The following is a 22,877-nucleotide window of genomic DNA, read 5'->3' on the forward strand; positions in this document are numbered from 1 at the left end:
GGTTTCAAGAAAGATACTTATTGATTGAATCATTGGTCTTGATCATTGATCTGAATCTCAGTGCCCTTCCCTCTTCCCCAAGGTGCAGACACTACAAACCTTTGATCTCCTCACTGAGTGTTGAGTATTCAATCTCGAGCATTGGCAGTTCCTCTTGTGTATGGTTATCGAATTGTATTCCCGAAATCATCACCTGACCTATGAAAGAGAGTAAGTTTCAGAAGTAAATTTTCAGCCTGGTCCAGTATTATCTTAATAATACTGGAATAAACATTGTTTGACAGAAGAATATTATTATTTGGCCACAGCAAGTATGTAGAGAACTTCTTTTTCAGATTAACACATTGTGGTGGGAAATGGACAAATCTGTTCGTGACACGTGAATAAAGTATTTCTATTCATAACTCGTCATCTGTTCTAAGAACTCATGTAACATGTTTCCCCTGTTCAGATGAGGAAACTGCTGATGACTTGCCCAGGAATAAGCATGTGGTTTTTGCCTGGTCAAGACAATATACAATGACGTCACAACCCATATAATACACTATTGATTAGCTAGGAACTCAACAATACAGAGAACTCGGCAGAGTTTCCAGGTCCTGGGTCTTACTTTTACCACTCACCTCTCCCCAAGCCTCACCTGAGCCCTCACATCATAGGAGAGGGTGAGTCTGGGTTTTTTCCTGACACCAAATACGTGGTTTTTCCACCAACCACCCAATTCCTAACACCCAGTTGGCTGCCCACTCTCAATTGATTTCTGATACCACATCTGTGGAGTTAGTGCCAATGACAGTTTGGGATAGGAAGACTGGCTTAACTTCAGATGCCCACCATGTCTTCTCAAATTATCATCTTCCTGACCAAGTGACTTAAACCTGAAATTTCCATGACTCCACCTCTATGCTTAAAAACTCCATCGAACCAGTCCCCATACTCAGGAAAACTCTTAATCACCTTTCTCAGATTAATGTCCAGGAAAAATCTCGGAAACAGTGAAATGGAGGAAATCTTTATGGCACAGGAGGAATGGGGTTGGACAGAGTGTCCATGCCCTCCTGAGCAGAGCACTGTCACCTCACAACCATTTCCTCCCACCTCATAAGCTCACTGAGCCAATATTTATGGCTTTATATGAAGTTTCAGTCAATAGTCATATGTGTTGAATCATCAGCCAGTGGTGACTGATCTCAGTCTCAGTGCCCTTTTCTCTCCCCAGAGGTGCAGAAAGTCCTAACCTTTAAGTGCTTTGTTGATTATTTCAGCCAATCCTGTCAGTACACTGGCTCCATTTCCAATAATCTTAGTACCTGGGAAAGACAGAGATTTCAAAATTTTCAGGAATATTGGACTATGAACCAGGACAACATTCAAATATGAACAATAAAATGATATTCAAATGGGACAAAGAAAAAGGCCTGGAGAATTGTCTAATATTGTACAAGCCTTGGCCCCATAAGCCAACCACACAAAGGGTGGGTTTTATGCTTTCCCAACATTTCTCTTCTCAGTGGTCCAGGTCTGTGTGATTAAATTTTAAATAGAGGGATAATTATTACTTGGCCCATAAATATTCTTTCTTTCGGCCCCTAGTATCAGGTAGAGAAATCGTTCATGAACATATCCTAGTGTAAAATGACCAAGCATGGCCATGAAATGTGAATAAGCTGTTTATATTTATGACTCGTAATATGTTCCAAGAACTCATGCAGCACTTATCTGCTGTTCAGATGAGGACTATGGATGACCTGCTGGAGGACACATGGCATGAGAATGACAGGGTCTGAACAAGATACAACCCAGTTGATACACTATCCTATTCTGCCAGGAACTCTGAAAATACCAGTAACTGGTGACAGCTTCTGGGTGCAGTGTCCTACTTTCATTACTCCCCTGGCCCAGCAATCACCTGAGCTCCCAAAGCACAAGGGAGAGTGAGTTGGGTTTCCTTGACACCAAATATGTGGTGTCTCTCGAAACAACATTCAATTCCCCAAACACCCACTGGGTGTGCAACAACGCAATTTAATTCAGATAGGAAATTGCGGGAGTTAACATACATTCTGCATGTTGATGTCTCAGAACTGTCCTCAGTTCAAATGCGAGCCATGTGTGCCCATCCCTCATGATTTGACAAAGTGTCTAAAACTGGGAAGTTCTGTTACCCCAACTCCGAGTTCAATAACTCAGTTAATCTGATGACCAAACTCAGGAAGACCACTCACATAGGGATCACACCTTGCTATTAAGGATAATTCTAGGCACACCAAAATGAGTAGATGTGCAAGGCAAAGTGGAAGTGGAGTTGTGGGGAGCCTCCATGTCCTAGAGAACACAGGACCCTGACATCACCACCCTCCCTGTTTTAACACCCCAGAAGCTCTCTGAATGCCCACATTTATGGATTCTTCTTGAGGTTTCATCAAACAGGTATTTTGCTTGAATCATTGGCCAGTGGGGACTGTTCCCAATCTCAGTGTCCTGTCCTTTCCCCAGAAGTGCAGAAAGCTCAAACCTGTAATCACACCGCCGAGGACACTTTTAACCACATTTACTACTGAACACGTCTCAAGTTCCTGTGTGTGGTTTGTCTCCGGACCTATGAAAGACAGTAAATTCCAAGAGTTTTAGGATGCCTGGTTTATGAACTAAAACAAGGATCAAATATGGATAATAAAATAGTAGTCAACAATGTACAAAGAAGGGAAAACATATGGATAATACACAATAGTCAAAAGGGAACATGGGAAAGGGCCTGGAGACTTTCCTAATAATGTCTCAGCTTTAGTATCAGGAGTCAACATTCAACTGGTTGTTTCTTACATTTCCTGCAGACAGTTCATCCCAGGTCTTTCTGATTATTTTTCAGATAGAGGAATACTCATTATCTGACACATAAATATTCTTTGTTTCCCAAACTAAATAGTTAAAGAAATTTTTTTAGAGTAACACATCTTGGCGGAGCATGCACAAAATTCACCATGAAATGTAATTCAATTTTTATTTTAATTACTGGTGATCTTTTCAAAAGCCATGTAATATGTATCCCCTGTTCTGATGAGAAAATTGCAGATGACTTGCCCCAGGACATGGCATGTGTGTTTCAGGGCCAGGACAAGATTCTGGCATGTTACAACCTATTTGATACAGTCCTTGATTATCCCAGGAACTCTGAAAATACAGATAACTGGAAACAACTTATGGGTGCAATATGTACTTCCATTGCTCCCCCTCTTTGAAGCATCACCTGAACCGCCAGTCACAGGGGAGAGTGATTCTGGGTTTTTCCCTCACACCAAATATGTGGTGTCTCTACCAACAGCAGCCGATTCCCCAAACACCCACTGGGTGTTCAACAAGTCCATTTACTTCTGATGGGAATCGATGGAGTTACTGCAGATTCTGAAGGTTGGGGGCTCAAGACTGTCCTCAGTTCAGATGCCAGCCATGAGGTCCTGAGTCAATCATGCTTGTGACCAAATAACTAAAATGGAGGGGCAGGCAAGTCTATGACCCCAACTTCAAATTCAACAACTCAACAGAACCGGTGGCTGAACTTCGGGAAAGCATTGCTTACTATTCCCAGATTAATGTACAAAATATAACTTAAGGCAGCAAAATGGAAGAGATGTGCAGGGCAAAGGGAGAGGAGGATGTCCCCAGCCTCTGTGCCCTAGTGAGCACAGCACCCTCACTTCAACTTCCTATATTCGCCAACCCACAGGCTCTCTGAGCCCAGTTCTTATGTATTTCTTCCTAGGGTTCACTAAGCAGGCATGTTGGCTGGAGTATCAGCCACTGTGACTGATCTCACTCTCAGTTTCCTCCCTTCTCTTCAGAGGTGCTGGAGTGGCAGCTGTTGAAAACTGTAAACATTAAATGGGTGCTTGTGGTTTCTTGGACACAAACCACACCTCAAGGTTACCTTGAGCTGCCTTTTGTTACTCATCTCATAACATCTAAAGTAAGGAAACTGCAAGAGTTTTAGGAGACCTGGGCCATTAGCTAAGAGATGGTTCAAATTTTAAGCTTTTTATTACTACACAGGGTTTCCCTGGTGGCTCAGCTGGTAAAGAATCCACCAGCAATGCGGAAGACCTGGGTTCAATCCCTGTGTTTGAAAGATCCCCTGTAGAAGGCAAAGGGATCCCATTCCAGTATTCTGGCCTGGAGAATCCCATGAATGATAGAGTTCATGGGGTCTCAAAGAGTTGGACACGGCTAAACGACTTTCACTTTACTTACTTTTATTACTGCACTACAGCGAGGTTCACAGACATGGCAGGGAACAAGAATAGAGATTCTCAGAAATGGGGTCCCTGATCTGGCAGAATTTTGAGACATATATATATATATATATATATATATATATATAAAATTCTAATAAATACAAAATTTTAATAAATATCCTCATGAGAGTCATGATATCAGTGGAGTTAAAAGTCTGCAACTAAAGACTTCCCTGGTAGTCCAATAGAAAAGAATCCACATGCTAATGCACAGGACTTGGGTTCTATCCCTTGTTGTGACGATTCCATTTGCCTTGCGGCAACTAAGAAGGTGAACTGCAACTACTGAGCCCAGATGCCTAGAACCCCTGATCTGCAACAAAAGAAGCCACCCCAACGAGATTCCACACCCTGCAACCAGAGAGAAGACTCCGGAACTAGAGAATACCCTTGAATAGGGAGGAAGACCAGTGCTGCCAAAACCAAAGAAACAAACAAAAATCCTGGCCAGCATGGCAGAGAAATCCAAAGATGGTTAGCAGCACCCAATCCACACCTGCCCCACCCACTTTCATGGACTTCCATTGTTTTCCCGTAAGCTGTAGAAGAGAGGTGAGGCTGGACCTACCTTCATCCTGGATATGGTGTATATTCAGCGGGGTGCTGTCCACCAGGATAACCAGGAGGACGAGAAGGGCTGCAGAGAGGCAGAACCGTCTCATCTTGGTAGCCTTCCAGGAGGGCTCCTGAGGATGCTGAGGACAGACAGACTGAGCTTTTAATATGCTGGCTGAGGGGTGGGATCAGGTGATGAGGAGGTGGGTGGGCAAGGGGAGGAGTTGGGTCAGTCCTGTTTATTGCGTAATCTCCCTACCTAACCATGCCTCCTGCTTCTGTCTGCAGGGGTCAAATATCCAGTAAGAACAATTCTCAGACTTGATGATGCCTGTGGGTCTCATGTAAACACAGATTGTGATCAGACAGATGGAGGGAGCATCCCAGCCCCTCGAGCAGTGCCTGGCATGTGATGGATGATAAGTAAGTGGTTGAGAGTAGATCAGAAGACAGATAAGTGACTAGCAATGTGTTAGCCCAGGTTCTCCATTTCAGCCTTCTGCATGAGTCATCTCACCTGGATCTCAATGCCCTGACCCCCCTCACCTACCTCAGATGACAGGTGTGATACAGGTCACCTTTCTACAACCATTGCCACAACTTCTCCCGTGAATGGACACATGCACTTTACCAGGCATTTGTCCAGGCAGGAACTTAGCTGGTGAAGGTGAAGTCAACCTGGGCTCTAACCCTGTTTATGCATCAAAAAATGAATAAGGGGAGAGACTGAGGAGAAGCAGGGGGCTGATCATATATTCACAGCATGACCCACAGTTGTCCCTCATCTGGTTTCATCAACTAAATAGTTAAAAAGCTAAGATCATGGAATCTGCCATTATTTCATGGCAAATAGAAGGGTAAAAGGTGTAAGTAGTGACAGATTTACCCTAATTAGGCTATAAAATCACTGTGGTTGGTGACTGCAGGTGTGAAATCAGAAGAAGATTGCTTCTTTTTAGCAAAGCTATGACAAACCTAGACAGTGTGTTGAAAAGTAGAGACATCACTCTGCCAAAAAGTTCCATATAGTCAAGTCTATGGTCTTCTCATTGGTCACATAAGCTTGTGAGATCTGGACCAGAAAGAAGGCAGAGTGCCGAAGAATTGATGCTTTGGAACTGTGGTGCTGGAGAACACTCCTGAGGTCCCTTAGACAGCAAAAAGATCAAACTAGTCAATCTTAAGGGAAATGAACCCTGAATACTCATTGGAAGGTCTGATGGTGAAGCTGAAGCTCCAGTATTTTGATCATCTGATGTGAACAGCCAACTCATTGGAAAAGTCCTTGATGCTGGAAAAGATTGAGGGCAGAAGGAGAAGAGGGTGTCAGAGAAAGAGATTACTGGATGGCATCACCGATGCAATGGACATGAACTTGGGCAGACTTGGGTGATGGTGAGAGACAGGGAGGCCTGGTGTGCTGCTCTCCATGGGGTCTCAAAGAGTGGGACACACCTGGGTGGCTGAACAACAGCAACAATATGGTATTACTATCACTATTATCATATCTGACATTCATTAAATGGTTACTCTGCTAACATTTGAACAAAGCATTTAACAAATACATCTCTTTCACTCTCAACACGATACTTTGAGATTGATAGAGAAAGAGAAAAGCAACCTCTGAGTTCCAAGACCTGAGCTGGTACCACCAACAGCCCTTCTGTTCTCCTGCTCAACATAAACATTTTACAAAGCTTCAACATCAGATGAGACTATACTGGGTTGGTGAAAGTTCTAGACAAAAATAAGATATTGGATAATCATGCTTGAGCACTGAGCAAAAGAGCTACATTACACAAATCACCAATATGATCAAACATCTTATCTTGTGTGAGTGTTATTTCTTGGCCAGGTACAGCTCAAACCTCTATCTAGTCTTTCCTTCTTAAAGTTAAGATTAAGATACTCAGAGAACTACTCCACTTCCTAAACATCATCCATCCAGACAAATCCAGCTTTCTGAAACCCTCCCCAAATTCAGCTCAGAGAAGCCCATGTCTTTTAATTTCTGTGGATGAAGGGAAGCAGGGAGCTGAACATGTACCAACAGTCACCCGTCATCTGGTTTCACCAACAGGAATGAGCTGTCTGCCTGAGTGGACATCAGGGGACCTCAGAAGACCACCAATAGCCACCCCCTTCCTCCTGCTCTCTCCCTCAATGGCAATGGGGACATAGGACCTCAGTTTGGGTACCAGCTCTGCATTTTCCTAACACTGTGCCTGAGGGTTTAAGCCTCTCAGAACCCCGTGTCTTCAGGTGTTACCTGAGATCCATGTAGCACTCTCATGTGGTTGCCGTGGAAGCAATGGATGCAACAGGCATATATTCCTTCTCCCTAGAAGTCAAAGTCTTTGTAGTAGTAACAATAACAGCAATGAGTAATTACTCTAATTAAAATTTAAATTCTTCATTGTAGCAGGCATTATTCTAGACACATGAAACATAGAATACATCTAATCCTAAGAAATCTTTAAAGAAAGGGGGAGAAACTGTTGACATATCTGCATGTTACTGAGGAGGTACCTGAGATAACAAGAAATAAAGTAATTTGTTTAGATCATAGCTTGTAGAGAGGATTTGGGCCCAGCAATCTGACTTAGAGTCTGTGCACATGCACTCTGCTGCATTGCAAGCTGTAAATTAGAGGGCACACATGTCACACCCACCATCCCTTCACTCACTCTTGTTTATTACTTGTAGTTACAAACATAGAACACCATTAGAATGGCAGGAGCTCTCAATACCAAGCTGGCTTAGTACACATGTGCATCAGGAGTGGGCAACTCACAAAAGAAGCCACTGTGAGTGGAGGGTCCCTCTGTCCTGAGACATTCCACGTGCATGATTTCATTTAGCCTCATGTCAATCCTACAATATCTGGGATTCTCAGACCACAGTGTCAAGCAGAAAGGAGAGACTCAGATAGGTAATGCCACTTGCTCAGGACACACAACCCACAGATGGTACAACAAGGATTCACATTCAGGAGGCACTCTGGCCCTGCCCCTCTTTCTGCCTCAATGTCTGCATCTGAGACCACAGAGTGGCTGAGGCTCTCCCCAAAAGAAACTCCTCTTTTCTCCCCTCTCCTCTCTCATTGGTATGTCTTTTTTTCCCATTGTTCTCCTCTCCCGGTCCTCCTTACTCTGGTCAAAATTAGATGCCCCCAGTTCTGCAAGCCCCCTGATGGGCCAGTTCTGACTCCACCTCCATGCTCCCTGCTCATGTAAGTGTGGTCTCTAATTAGAAACCTCGTTGACCCCTGCAGGCAGGCCTCTTTAGAGAAATTGCAGGACAGGAACAAACAGTGGATATACACTGGATGAAGACAAGTGATGCCAACCCTCTGGGATCCCAGGTCATATCTCTGCTTCTGTTCCTCAGTATCTCCATCTGAATAATGGGAATCTTCAATTCCATGCTATCTAAGACCACATCTTCAAATGGATGGAATGCACCCGGGGCAGAGATAAGATTTTAGATATTTCAGATGCTGTGCCATGGGAGAGGTACTTTCACATCTGAGTAATGGGTGATTGTTTTCTTGCTACATGATACAGAGCACCTGACTTTTTGAGCCCCATGGTGTATTTTTTTTAAATTATGTCCAAGATTAAAAGGGAGCATAAACTAGAGGTTGCAAGTCTGGCTAGACTATATGTAATATAAGCTCACAGAGGTGATTTTACAATTTTAGGCATTTATAAGACTTCACAGTGGGAGATTTAATTTAAAAATTTTCTATCAGTGCAGGACAAGTAACCCAACTGGCATCATAGTCCTGGTATTTAATAAGGACTATGAGTCTCAGTGTGAGTGAGCATCAGAATCCCTTAACCATTTGGCCAAACACAGATTTGAGATCCTCACCCCAAGACTTTGGATTCAGTAGCACATGGTGGGACCTGAGTAGCTGCATCAACAAGGTTTCCAAGACACTGAGGGTGCTGCTCAAGGGACCACACTTTCAAAACCCTGAACTAAGCTAACAAGAGTGGCTCTCTTCTCAGGAGGGGCGCATTCTCTCCAGTTTCAAACATCCCCAGCATTTCCTATGGTCCACCTGCCTCCACCTGACTCCAAATACTTCCATGAACATTACTCACTTGTCCTGGAGGGCATTTAAAATTGTGACCTGTGAGGTGGGTTCATGGTAAGTGTTGATAAAAAGATAGCTTGCTCTTCTTTAACAATATTATCAATTAACTATCATTATTCCTTTTTCAGAGATGAAGATACCGAACTACAGCTATGGAAAAATAACTTTCTGGAAGACAAACAGCTGAAAATCAGGAGAAAGACATTTGGCTGTTTGTCAAGTGTCACCAGACATTTTAAAATCACTAACAAACAAACATATGAACACCACTCAGGAAAATCTATTTGGTATTAACACAGATGATGCATCAAAGATTTTGGGCATGACTTCATGAATGTCACATCATATTTGCAAGAATATCAGGTGGTCCCAGTCTCTCTGGCAGCATCCAGGCAGCCACGTTCCCAAGGCTTTCAAAGTGCTGGTGGGGTGGAGGATGAAGGTGAGGATGCAGTGATGGAGAAGATTACAGCAAGAATCAGGAATTCAGATTTCAGGCTCCACGTTCACTCCAGACTGGAGGAGCTTTTCTCCTGCATTGTTTCCATCTGTACTTTAATATTCATGGACTGTATCCTTTGTGCCTGGAGCTGTGCAAAATTCTAGGGATAAAGGGAAGACTTGCTCTCATGGTGCTTAGAGCCAACTAATTGAGACAGAAGTAAAGCAAGTACTCATATGGGAGAGAGGAAAGAGGTAGATTTCAGCTGAGGAAGGTTTAGTTGAGAAGCAAGAAGGAAAGGTTGAATATTGTCACAAGCAATCAGAGCTCAGCCCTGACCGGGTGCTCCTTGGACTTCAGCTTCTCAGGGTAGACCAGTTTCCATGACCTCTGCAAAAGAGAGGAACTTGCAGATTGAATCTCTGAAGCCCCAAACCTGGACCCTGTGTACCTGGATAGGACCTAGGCCTTCCTATAAATGAGCAACAACAATCCTCTAAGGATCACAATGACCACCAAGAAGGAAGTGAATTTTTGAAGCCAAGGCGGGGGACTCAGTAGCACTACTGAACTGCTCTGGAGGTAGCTGACTTACTCTTCCCATCTAAGAAAGGGGAGGATAAGAGTAAGCTCAGATTAGCATGACAGTGCTTCTAGAGCTGATCTTTTGCCAAGCTGGTCCCTGGAGGACTTGCTCAGCCCATAACTTCTGAGGACACTGCATCCACTTCTCCTGGGAGGTAGCGAAGAAAATAGTCGCTGTGGGCAGTTGTGAGGAGTGTGTACCCTCCTGAGCTCCACCTTTTCCCCTAGCCCTTGCCCTCTCCCCATGCCCTGCCTGCTGTCTTACACAGGATAGGATATCACCTTCTGGGGCCTTAACACAGCCTGGCCCCCATTGTAGTCTTCGATTTTTAACAGTTTAGCTACCATATACAAAGGTCTCTTAAAACCTGGACTTGGCAATGTAGAAGTGTCTGCTTATTTTGGCCTTGTAGGGACCTATGTACAGCAGTTCCAGACAGACATCAGGCCACAGGGCTGTAGGAATGGGAGGATCTCCATGAAATAGGACAATGTTCATTATAGCTGGGTCTAAAAGGCAAACAACAGAAAATATCAGTTTGTTTGCACTGAGAGTGGTAGGGATGCAGGGGTGTGAAAACTCAGAGGGATGGGTTGAGGAGGGAGGTGGGAGTGGGTTCAGGATGGTGGCAGGGGGACACATGTACATTCATGGCTGATTCTTGTCAATGTATGGCAAAAGTCACCACAATATTGTAAAGTTAATTAGCCTCCAATTAAAATTAATTTTAAAAATTAAAGAAAATACCAGTTTGCTTGCAATAGAGAGTGGTAGGGGTGCAGGGCTGTGAATGTGAAAAGGCCCTTTCATATCCTGCTTTGTAGGACATTATTACTAATGTTGTTAGGATTCAGATCAACAGGATAATATTGTAAATATTTACATATCATTACTGAATATTTATACATGAATTGGCATGTTGCCAATGATTAGCTGCAAATAGAACAAGAATGCTGTTGCTAAGTCACTTCAGTCGTGTCCGACCGTGTGCGACCCCATAGACGGCAGCCCACCAGGCTCCCCGTCCCTGGGATTCTCTAGGCAAGAACACTGGAGTGGTTGCCATCTCCTTCTCCAATGCATAAAAGCGAAAAGTGAAAATGAAATCGCTCAGTCGTGTCCGACTCTTAGCGACCCCGTGGACTGCAGCCTACCAGGCTCCTCTGTCCATGAGATTTTCCAGGCAAGAGTACTGGAGTGGGCTGCCATTGCCTTCTCCGAGAACAAGAATAAAGGATACATATTAAGGATATTCTCCATATGTTGATCAAGACTGGAGCTAGACAATGGTCCACGAGTTTATAACCACTCATGAGTTTACTGGTCACTCTCCACAATACAGTCACAAGCATCCTGTTTCAAAGTGAATCATATTCCATGGCTCCATGACCCGTCCCTCAGGGACCCCCTAGCTTTCTGAGAGTCGTATTCTGATTCTTAAAATTCTACAAGCCTCTTCATGACTTGTCCCCCGGCAAGTCTCAACTTGTCCACTTGTCCCAACTTGTCTCAACTCATCCACCCCCCTGCCCCTCAACCCTCTCAGCCTCAGCCACTCCGGTCCTGGCTGCTGCTCAAACTTCAGGCACTTTTTTGGAAGGAGCTGATCAAAACCTCCTTATCGCAGAGCCTTTCTCTGATGCTTGCCATCCACCTTTACCCCCATCACTCTTTCTTCACAGCACTCATCATAACCTGGCATAGGATTTTCCCCACTCTTTACTGTGTGTTTCCCTCCATTATTGTATGTATATTATTTTCCTATATTTTGTTTAGAGTTGTTTCCCTACTGAAAAAACTATGCTCTCAGAATCAAAAAGATACATTTTGATAAGTATTTCTCAAGTAAATAACTCTCCTGTTTCAGACTCACGCCTGTATCATCACTGAAGAGAGTGGATAGAGTAAAAATCCTATTAATCTCTATGATAATGAGGCATATATATATATATATATATATATGAGTACAACTGTCATGTATATCATTATAGAAAATTAAAATATACTCTGATAGAAGAGCAAGGGGAAGGGTATTCAGTCTTGACTAATATCATATCAGCCTGGGGAAAGCAATTTTGGCCCCAAGAGCAAACTCAACAAAGTATGGCATTTCTTACTCTGCCTGCAGTTGCCTCTGAAGAGAAGACCCTCAGCTGTCATACAACTCTCTGTTTAATTTCATCACAGGGATATGATCATTATTTGACACTTTTTTTGGGGGGGGGGGTATGTCATGGAGAAAACTAGGTAGGTCGACAAGACTTTCAGATGAAAATTTTTGCTGGAAAATGGACATAACTGACAACAAAAGTGTAAATTCTTTGTACTCACCACTGGTAATCCTTTTAGAAATCTGTAAAAACATGGTAACCCTGCTCTCATGAAAAAGCTGAAGATGGGAATATTCTAGGACACACAGCATGTAGGTGGTAGGATGAGGACAAGACACAATCTGTTAAAACCCATTTAATCAAGTCCCTGATTCTGTCGGGAATTCTCAAAATGCAGAGAACTACTGAGGGGTTCTAAATGCTCTGTTCAGCACATTATAGTCCCCTTACCCTGGATCTCACCCGAGACACAAATGGAAGAAAACAGTGAGTCTGGGTTTTGTCCCTGACAAAAAACATGTGGGGTGTCTGCCAACAGAACCCAGTTCCCCCACACCCACTGGGCATCCAGCAGTCTATTCACTTTTGACACTAAATCTGCAGAGGTGACCCAGACCCCACATGGTGAGGGCTCCATCCCTGAGGACAGCCCACACTTCCAAGTGTTGATCACAAGCCTTGGGGTCATTTACACGTGTGGCCAACTGACTGTTAATTCAGATATTGTTTGACCCAACTCCCATGCTGAACAAGTTATCAGGATCGCTCACAGAAATGGGGACCCTTTACTTATGGTCCCCTCCTATATAAAGTCCACACTGAATAAAATAAAACTCCAAGACAGCAAAAGGGAGGAGAAGCATAAGGCAAAGAGGAAGAAGGAAATTCTGAGCATCCATGCCATCTCAAGACACTCCTCCCTTAAACCATTGATGTTATTACCCCTCTTAAAGTCTCTGAATGCAGTGTTCAAGGGTTTTAATTGACAGTTTGAAGTGGTCAGTTTGACTGAATCTTTGGCCATTTCTCGATGGAACTCAGTATCCATTCTCTCTCCCCCAGAAGACTGGGGACTGAAAATTCTAACCTTTTAATCATATGATGGAGAAGGCAATGGCACCCCACTCCAGTACTCTTGCCTGGAGAGTCCCATGGACAGAGGAGCCTGGTGGGCTGCCATCTATGGGGTCGCACAGAGTCGGACACGACTGAAGCGACTTAGCAGCAGCAGCAGCAATCATATGATGGCATATTCTGGAGTCCAGGTGTGCAAAGATACTATCTAAGGTCTGATCCTTCACAGATTTCAGTACTTAGAGAAAGACAATAAATTTCAAGAGTTTCCGGATTCCTGGGGCATAAACCAGGATAAGGATCAAATATGGATATTTTAACTATCCTAAATGGCATTTAGAGACAAGGTAGAGACTAGGAATAGATGGTCTCAGAAATGAAATTCATGATTTTGTAAAATGAGGTGGGATAATTTTATTAAAAGCAAAACACATATTGATACTTTTTGAGAGTCAAGAAATGTACTGGAGTTCAACTACTCACTTCCCAGAAGAAATCCAGAGAGGGCTGGCAGCATCCTCCATACCCATATTCCCACCCCTTCCATGCACTCACCTTCTTTCCCTCCAGTCTATAGAGGATAGGTGACCTGGGACGTACCCCAGACCTGGTTGCTAGTTTCATTCCCTGGAATGCTGGCCAGAATGGTGCCCAGGGAAAATAAGCAAGGCTTCAGAGAAGCAGAGTCTGCTCATGTTTGTGACCTTGCAGAAGGGCATCTATGGAAAGAGATGTTCACAGATCTGTTTACACCCCAGCAGATGGGTAAGAACAGATGAGAAGGAGGGAAGTGAGGAAATAGAGGATTTGGGGTCAGTCATGTACAACATGCGGAGAAAGCAATGGCACCCCACTCCAGTATTCTTGCCTGGAAAATCCCATGGGCGGAGGAGCCTGGTAGGCTGCAGTCCATGGGGTCGCTAAGAGTTGGACACGACTGAGCGACTTCACTTTCACTTTTCACTTTCATGCATTGGAGAAGGAAATGGCAACCCACTCCAGTGTTTTTGCCTGGAGAATCCCATGGACGGGGGAGCCTGGTGGGCTCCCCTCTCTGGGGTCGCACAGAGTCGGACATGACTGAAGCGACTTAGCATTAGCATAGCATGTACAACATGCAATCTCCCCACATTCCATTGTCCTGTTTCTCTCTATGCTTGTGTATTTGCTCAATCACTTCATCTTGTCTGACTCTTTGACACCCCATGGACTGCAGCTCGCCAGGCTCCTCTGTCCTGCTTGTGTCTGCTCAGGGCAAATGAACAGTGACTTCAGTCTTCAAATTTGACTCTCTCTGTGGTCTCATGAAAACACAGAATGTGAATCTACAGGTGGAATTTTGTCCAATATGGTCCTCAAGAAGCATCCCAGCACCTAGAGCGCTGCATGGCACGTGAAAGATGGTCTGTGGGTGAATGAGAGCAGATCAAAGGACTGCTAGGTGATCAGCAGTGTGTTAGGCCAGGTCCTCCTTTACAGCCTCAGGCAGCCGTCTTCATATCTACATGTCAGTGCTCTCACATTAACCCCATTTATTTCAGAGGACTGGAATGACACAGGTAAGTTTCCTGCAACCGTTGTGGCAGCACCTCTACTGGAACACACAAGTTATTTACTTCCAACTGGTTCAAAGAGATGTTGAGCCAGGGAAAAACATCTCTATCTGAGCCACAAACCCTGACATTCTGGATAGAAATAAAGGAAAGGGCATGGGCAGAATGGAAATAGAAGAATAAAGTGTCTCCAGAGCATGACACCCACTGCCCCTTGCCTGGTTTCACATAACAGGAGAGCTATGTGCCAGAGTGGACCTCAGAAGCTAGAGTAAATCTCAGGAACTGGAAGATTGCCTACCACCAATCTACCCCAACCACAACTCAGGACTCTACACTGTAGTTTTTGGAACCAAGGAACCCTGGCCCTGACTTTGGTCCAGGCAGGAACTTAGCTGGTGAAGGTGATGTCATCCTGGGCTATAACTCTGTTGATGCATCAAAAAGCAAGTAAGGGAAGGGAGCAGAGGGGAAGAAGGGAACTGAACCTGTATCCACAGCATGACCCACAGTCATCTATCATCTGGTTTCACCAACAGGAGAGCTGTATGCCTGAGTGGATATCAGGGGAACTTGGAAACACTGGTAGCCACCCCATTCCTCCTGCTCTCTCTGTCACTGACGATGGGGCCATGGGATCTTGGTTTGGGTACCAGCTCTGCATTTTCCTAACTTTGTGCCTGAGGATTTAAAACTCTCAGAACCCTGTGTCTTCAGGTGTCACATGAGACCGATGATGCCCACATGATGTGGTTGCTGTGGAAGCAATGGATGCAACAGGCATTCCTTCCCCCTAGAAGGCAAAGTCTTTTGTAGTAATATTACTCTAGGTAAAATTTAAATTCTTCATTGTAGCAGTCATTATCCTAGATACATGAAACATAATTCATCTAATCCTAAAAATCCTTAAAGAGTGGGGGAAACTGGTGACATATCCTCATGCGGCTCTCTTCTCAGGAGGGGAGCATTCTCTCAAACTTCCACAAGCCCCACCATTTTGCATGGTCCACCTGCCTCCACCTCACACAAAATACTTCCATTCACATTACGCACTTGTCCTGGAGGGCATTTAAAATTGTGACCTGTCATGTGGGCTCACAGGAAGTGTTGATTAAAAGATAGCTTTCTCTTTAACAATCTTATCAATCAACTATCATTATTCCTGTATTAGAGATGAAGATACCGAACTGCAGCTACAGAAAAGTGACTTGCTGCAAGACAAACAGCTGAAAATCAGGAGGAAGACACTTGCCTGTTTTTCAAGTATTCCCAGATATTTCAGTTTCACTAACACACAAACCAACACCACCCAGGCAAATCTTCTTGATACTAACACAGATGATGCATCAAAGATTTTGGATGTGATTTCATGAATGGCAATAACATTTACAAGGAAATGAGATGGTCCCAGCTTCTCTGGCAGCATCCAGGCAGCCACGTTCCCAAGGCTCTCAAGGTGCTGTTGGCATGGAGGATGAAGGTGAGGATGTATTGACAAAAAACATTACAACAAGAGTCAGGAATTCACATCCCAGGCTCTTCTTTTCCTGCAGTCATGAAGAGCTTTTCTCCTGCATTATTTCCATCCTTACTTCAATATTAATGGACTGTATCCTATGTGCCTGGAGCTGTGCAAAGTTCTAGGGATAAAGAGAAGACTTTCTCTCATGGTGCTTAGAGCCAACTGGATGAGACAGGAGTAAAGCAAGTAGTCCTATGGAAGAGAGAAAAGAGGCAGATTTCTGCTAAGGAAGGTAGGGTTGAGAAGCAAGAGGGAAAGCCTGAACATTCTCACAAGCCATGACTGGCTGCTCCTTAGACTTCAGCATCTCAGGGGAGCCCAGTTCCCATGGCCTTTGCAAAAGTAGAGGAATTTGCTGATTGAATCTCTGAAGCCCCACACCTGGACACTGTGTACCTGGTCAGTACCTAGGCCATCCTAAAAATGAGCAACAAGTCCTCCCAGGATCGCAGTGACCACCAGAAAGAAGTGAATTTTTGAAGCCGACGTGGGGAATTCAGTAGCACTACCAACCTGTCTGTGGCATGGCTGAATTACTCTTCCCATCTAAGAAAGGAGAGCATGAGAGTGAGCTTCAGATCATCAGGATGGTGCTTCTAGGGCTGACCTTTTGCCAAGCTGGCCCCTGGAGGACATGCTCAGCCCATGATTTCTTTTTTTTTTTTAATATAAACTCATTTATTTTGATTGGAGGCTAATTACTTTACAATATTGTATTGGTTTTGAAATACATCAACATGAATCCACCATGGGTGTACATGTGTTCCCCATCCTGAACCCTCCTCCCACATCCCTCCCCATACCATCCCTCTGGGTCATCTCAGTGCACCAGCCCATGCATCCTGTATCATGCTTCGAACCTGGACTCACGATTCATTTCACATATGATATTATACATGTTTCAATGCCATGCTCCCAAATCATCCCACCCTCGACCTCTCCCACAGAGTCTAAAAGACTGTTCTATACATTTGTGTCTCTTTTGCTGTCTCGCATACAGGGTTATTGTTACCATCTTTCTAAATTCCATATATATGCATTAGTATACTGTATTGGTGTTTTTCTTTCTGGCTTACTTCACTCTATATAATAGGCTCCAGTTTTATCCACCTCATTAGAACTGATTCCAATGTATTCTTTTTAATGACTGAGTAATACTCCATTGTGTATATGTACCACAGCTTTCTTATCCATTTGTCTGCTGATGGACATCTAGGTTGCTTCCATGTCCTGGCTATTATAAACAGTGCTGCGATGAACACTGGGGTACATGTGTCTCTTTCAATTCTGGTTTCCTCGGTGTGTATGCCCAGCAGTGGGATTGCTGGGTCATATGGCAGTTCTATTTCCAGTTTTTTAAGGAATCTCCACACTGTTCTCCATAGTGGCTGTACTAGTTTGCATTCCCACCCACAGTGTAAGAGGGTTCCCTTTTCTCCACACCCTATCCAGCATTTATTTCTTGTTGATTTTTGGATAGCTGCCATTCTGACTGGCGTAAAATGGCACTTCATTGTGGTTTTGATTTGCATTTCTCTGATAATGAGTGATGTTGAGCATCTTTTCATGCATTTGTTAGCCATCTGTATGTCTTCTTTGGAGAACTGTCTGTTTAGTCCTTTGGCCCATTTTTTGATTGGGTCATTTATTTTTCTGGAATTGAGCTTCAGGAGTTGCTTGTATATTTTTGAGATTAATTCTTTGTCAGTTGCTTCATTTGCTATTATCTTCTCCCATTCTGAAGGCTGTCTTTTCACCTTGCTTACAGTTTCCTTTGTTGTGCAGAAGCTTTTAATTTTAATTAGGTCCAATTTGTTTATTTTTGCTTTTATTTCCAATATTCTGGGAGGTGGGTCATAGAGGATCCTGCTGTGATTTATGTCGGAGAGTGTTTTGCCTATGTTCACCTCTAGGAGTTTTATAGTTTCTGGTCTTACGTTTAGATCTTTAATCCATTTTGAGTTTATTTTTGTGTATGGTGTTAGAAAGTGGTCTAGTTTCATTCTTTTACAAGTGGTTGACCAGTTTTCCCAGCACCACTTGTTAAAGATATTGTCTTTAATCCATTGTATATTCTTGCCTCCTTTGCCAAAGATAGGTGTCCATAGGTGCATGGGTTTTATCTCTGGGCTTTATATTTTGTTCCATTGATCTATATTCCTGTCTTTGTGCCAGTACCATACTGTCTTGATGACTGTGGCTTTATAGTAGAGCCTGAAGACAGACAGGTTGATTCCTCCAGTTCCATTCTTCTTTCTCAATATTGCTTTGGCTATTTGAGGGTTTTTGTATTTCCATACAAATTGTGAGATTATTTGTTCTAGCTCTGTGAAAAATACCGTTGGTAGCTTGATAGAGATTGCATTGACTCTATAAACTGCTTTGGGAAGTATACTCATTTTCACTATATTGATTCTTCTGATCCATGAACACAGTATATTTCTCCATCTATTAGTGTCCTCTTTGATTTCTTTCACCAGTGTTTTATAGTTTTCTATATATAGGTCTTTAGTTTCTTTAGGTAGATATATTCCTAAGTATTTTATTCTTTTCATTGCAATGGTGAATGGAATTGTTTCCTTAATTTCTCTCTCTATTTTCTCATTATATAGGAATGCAAGGGATTTCTGTGTGTTGATTTTATATCCTGCAACTTTACTATATTCATTGATTAGCTCTAGTAATTTTCTGGTGGAGTCTTTAGGGTTTTCTATGTAGAGGATCATGTCATCTAAAAACAGTGAGAATTTTACTTCTTCTTTTCCAATTTGGATTCCTTTTATTTCTTTTTCTGCTCTGATTGCTGTGGCCAAAACTTCCAAAACTATGTTGAATAGTAGTGGTGAGAGTGGGCACCCTTGTCTTGTTCCTGACTTTAGGGGAACTGCTTTCAATTTTTCACCATTGAGGATAATGTTTGCTGTGGGTTTGTCATATATAGCTTTTATTATGTTGATCAGCCCATGATTTCTAAGGATGCTGCAGCCACTTCTCCCAGGAATCGGTGAGGAAAATAGTCACTGTGTGAAGTTTTGAGGACTGTGTACCCTCCTGAGTTCCACTTCTTTCCCCAGCCCTTCCCCTATCCCATGCCCTGCCTGCTGTCTTACCCAGGATAGGACAGCACCAGCAGGGGTCTTAAAACAGCAAGGCCACCACTGTAGTCTTTGTTCTTAATATTTTAGGTACCATATCCAAAACTCTGCCAGAACCTGGATGTGACATTGTAACTGTGTCTGCTTAGTTTGGCCTTGCAGCGACCCGTGAATGGAGGCTACAGACAGACGTCAGGCCACAAGGCTGTAGGAATGGGAGGATCTCAGTGAAATAGGAAGATGGTCATTACAGCTGGGTCTAAAAGGTGAAATACAGAAAATACCAGTTTGTTTGCAATAGAGAGTGGTATGGATGTGAATGTGAAAAGGCCATTTCATATCCTGCTTTGTAGTACATTATTATTAATGTTTTTAGGCTTCAGATTGACAGAGTAATATTGTAAACAATTACATATCGTTACTGACATTTATACATGATTTGGCATTTTTCCACTGCTTAGCTACAAATAGAACAAGAAAAAGGTACATATTAAGAATATTCTCCATATAATACAGTGATCTGTAGATGTATATAGTTGTAAGATTCCAGTATAAAAAAGAAACTGTGGAGGCATCATGATTTAATGGAGGAACAAATGGAAGAAAACCTCCTACTGTGTTCACCTTGTTTACATCATGGGCACTAGGATTAAGGAATATTGAGGGAATATTGATCTTCTGGTTTATATAAGAAGTATTAGTTTGATCTTCTAACTGGTCCTGGAACCGAGCACCAAAAACTACTGGATTTCCTTAGAGGTGACAGCACCAGGGGAGTCTTTTATGATGTGAGAGAGGTAATCAGCAAAGCCTCGACATAACCTTAGAAAGGAGGTTGTTTTCTTCGGTAACTAACAGCTGATTTGGTGGTTGATTTGTTTTTATTTTTATATATTTTTTAATTGAAGGAAAATTGCTTTACAGAATTTTGTTGCTTTCTGTCAAACATCAACATGAAGCAGCCATAGGTATAGGTTTTAATTCCAGCCTCTGCTTTTCCTTCCCCCAAAACTCAGAGAGACAAGGGTTAGAATGGTGAATACATCACAAATGGCTAAAGACTGAATGAATCCTGATTTGTGATGAAGCCGCCACAGAAATCTCAACAGAGCAAGTGATTCATGTAGTTCTAACGTACTGAGTTCAATCCAGGCAACAAAATGGATACACCTTTATCATGGCTCACCTGGAAAATGCAGCAGCCCGCCCAGGGGCCTCTGCCTTGGCCCTTCACTCCCTAGAGGCCACTCTCCATGCTACAGCCACAAAGATCCTGTTTCAAAGTGAATCCTATCCCATGGCTCCCATGACCCGTCCCTCAGTGACCCCCTTGCTTTCTGAGAGTCAAATTCTGATTCTTAAAGTTCTACAAGCCTCTTCATGACTTGTCCTCAGGCCCTCTCTGTCTCATCTCCTCCACTTCCCTGTCCCTCAACCCTCTCAGCCTCAGCCACTCTGGTCGTGGCTGCTGCTCAAACATTCAGACACTTTTTTGGAAGCATCTGTCCAAAATCTCCTTATCACAGAGCATTTCCCTGACCCTTGCCAGCCTCCTTTATCCCCATCTGTCTCTCTCTTCACAACACTCATCATAACCTGGCATAGGATTTCCCCCAACTTTATTGTGTGTTCCCCTCTTTTATTGTGTGTATATTATTTTACTATATTTTGTTTATAGCTGTTTCCTACTTAAAGACTATGCTCTCAGAATCAAAAAGATACATTTGGATAAATATTTCTCAAGTAAATGACTCTCCTGTTTCGTACTCATGCCAAGTGCACCCTCTTTTATTGTGTGTATATTATTTTACTATATTTTGTTTATAGCTGTTTCCTACTTAAAGACTATGCTCTCAGAATCAAAAAGATACATTTGGATAAATATTTCTCAAGTAAATGACTCTCCTGTTTCGTACTCATGCCAAGTGCACCATCACTGAAGAGAGTGGATAGAGTAAAATTATTCTATGATGATGAGGCCTGTTCATATAATTATGCATGTAACTGTCATTTATATCATTATAGGAAAATAAAATGTAGTCTGATAGGGGCACAAGGGGAAGGGCATTGATTCTTGACTAAGATTGTACCAGCCTGGAGAAAGCAATCCTGGCCCTAAGAGCAAACTCAACAAAGTACTCCATTTCTTCTTCTGTCTGCCATTGCCTCTGAAGAGAAGACCCTCAGCTGTCACTCAACTCTCTGATTAATTTCATCACCGGGATATAATCATTATTTGATGCGTATGATTTTCAGGATATGTCGTGAAGAAAGGTAGGTAGGTTGGCAAGTCTTTAAGATGAAAATTTTTGGTGGAAAATGGACACTTCTGACCACAAAGGTGTGAATTCTTTGTACTCATAGCTATTAACCCTTTCAAAAATCTCTAGAAATTTGGTGCCCCTGCTCTCATGAAAAAGTTGCAGATCAGATTATCGCAAGACACACAGCATGTAGGTGGTAGGATGAGGACAAGACACAATCTGTCACAACCCATTTAATCAAGTCCCTGATTCTGTCAGGAATTCTGAAAATGCAGAGAACTACTGAGGGGTTCTAAATGCTCTGTTCAACATATTATAGTCCCCTTTCCCTGAATCTCACCCCAGACACAAATGGAAGAAAACAGTGAGTCTGGGTTTTGTCCCTGACAACAAACATGTGGGGTCTCTGCCAATAGCAACCTATTCCCTCACACACACTGGGCATCCAGCAGTCAATTCACTTCTGAAACTAAATCCTCAGAGGTGACACATATCCCACATGGTGAGGGTTCCATCCTTGAGGTCGGCCCACACTTCAAGTGTTTATCACAAGCCTTGGGGTCACTTACACCTGTGACCATCTGACTGTTAATTCAGATATTCTTTGACTGAACTCCCATGTTGAACAAGTTATCAGAATTGCACACAGAAATGGGGACCCTTTACTTATCAGTTCAGTTCAGTCACTCCGTCGTGTCCGACTCATTGCGACCCCATGAACTACAGCACACCAGGCCTCCCTGTCCATCACCAACTCCCGGAGTCCACCCAAACCCATGTCCATTGAGTCGGTGATGCCATCCAACCATCTCATCCTCTGTCGTCCCCTTCTCCTCCTGCCCTCAATCTTTCCAGCATCAGGGTCTTTTCAAATGAGTCAGCTCTTCGCATCGGGTAGCCAAATATTGGAGTTTCAGCTTCAACATCAACCCTTCCAATGAACACCCAGGACTGATCTCCTTTCGGATGGACTGGTTGGATCTCCTTGCAGTCCAAGGGACTCTCAAGAGTCTTCTCCAACACCATAGTTCAAAAGCATCAATTCTTCTGTGCTCAGCTTTCTTTATAGTCCAACTCTCACATCCATACATGACCACTGGAAAAACCATAGCCTTGACTAGATGGACCTTTGTTGGCAAAGTAATGTCTCTGCTTTTTAATATGCTATCTAGGTTGGTCATAACTTGCCTTTCAAGAAATAAGCATCTTTTAATTTCATGGCTGCAATCTGCACTGATTTTGGAGCCCAGAAAAATAAAGTCAGCCAGTTTCCACTGTTTC

The 22,877-nt window shown here is 43.2% G+C and overlaps 1 protein-coding gene across 7 annotated transcripts in view; it reads right to left on the minus strand.

Moving 5' to 3' along the window:
* Nucleotides 1-4,984, minus strand: part of LOC102392417 (trophoblast Kunitz domain protein 1) — a 30,555-nt gene extending 25,571 nt beyond the window's left edge. For 6 of the 7 annotated variants that reach the window (XM_044927594.2, XM_044927593.2, XM_045162596.1 and 3 more), the window contains exons 1-4: nt 4,858-4,984; nt 2,516-2,599; nt 1,239-1,310; nt 100-198 (exon numbers count right to left, since the gene is read on the minus strand). In XM_044927594.2, the coding sequence (XP_044783529.2) occupies nt 100-198; nt 1,239-1,310; nt 2,516-2,599; nt 4,858-4,951 (349 nt within the window). In that variant the 5' untranslated portion in view covers nt 4,952-4,984. Of the gene's footprint in view, nt 1-99; nt 199-957; nt 1,092-1,238; nt 1,311-2,515; nt 2,600-4,857 lie in introns of those variants that run through there. The other variant, XM_044927596.2, reaches the window with a different exon arrangement.
* Nucleotides 4,985-22,877: the final 17,893 nt, after the last annotated feature.

This window comes from Bubalus bubalis, chromosome 14 (assembly GCF_019923935.1).
Source record: "Bubalus bubalis isolate 160015118507 breed Murrah chromosome 14, NDDB_SH_1, whole genome shotgun sequence".
In the NCBI taxonomy this organism is placed as follows: domain Eukaryota; kingdom Metazoa; phylum Chordata; class Mammalia; order Artiodactyla; family Bovidae; genus Bubalus; species Bubalus bubalis.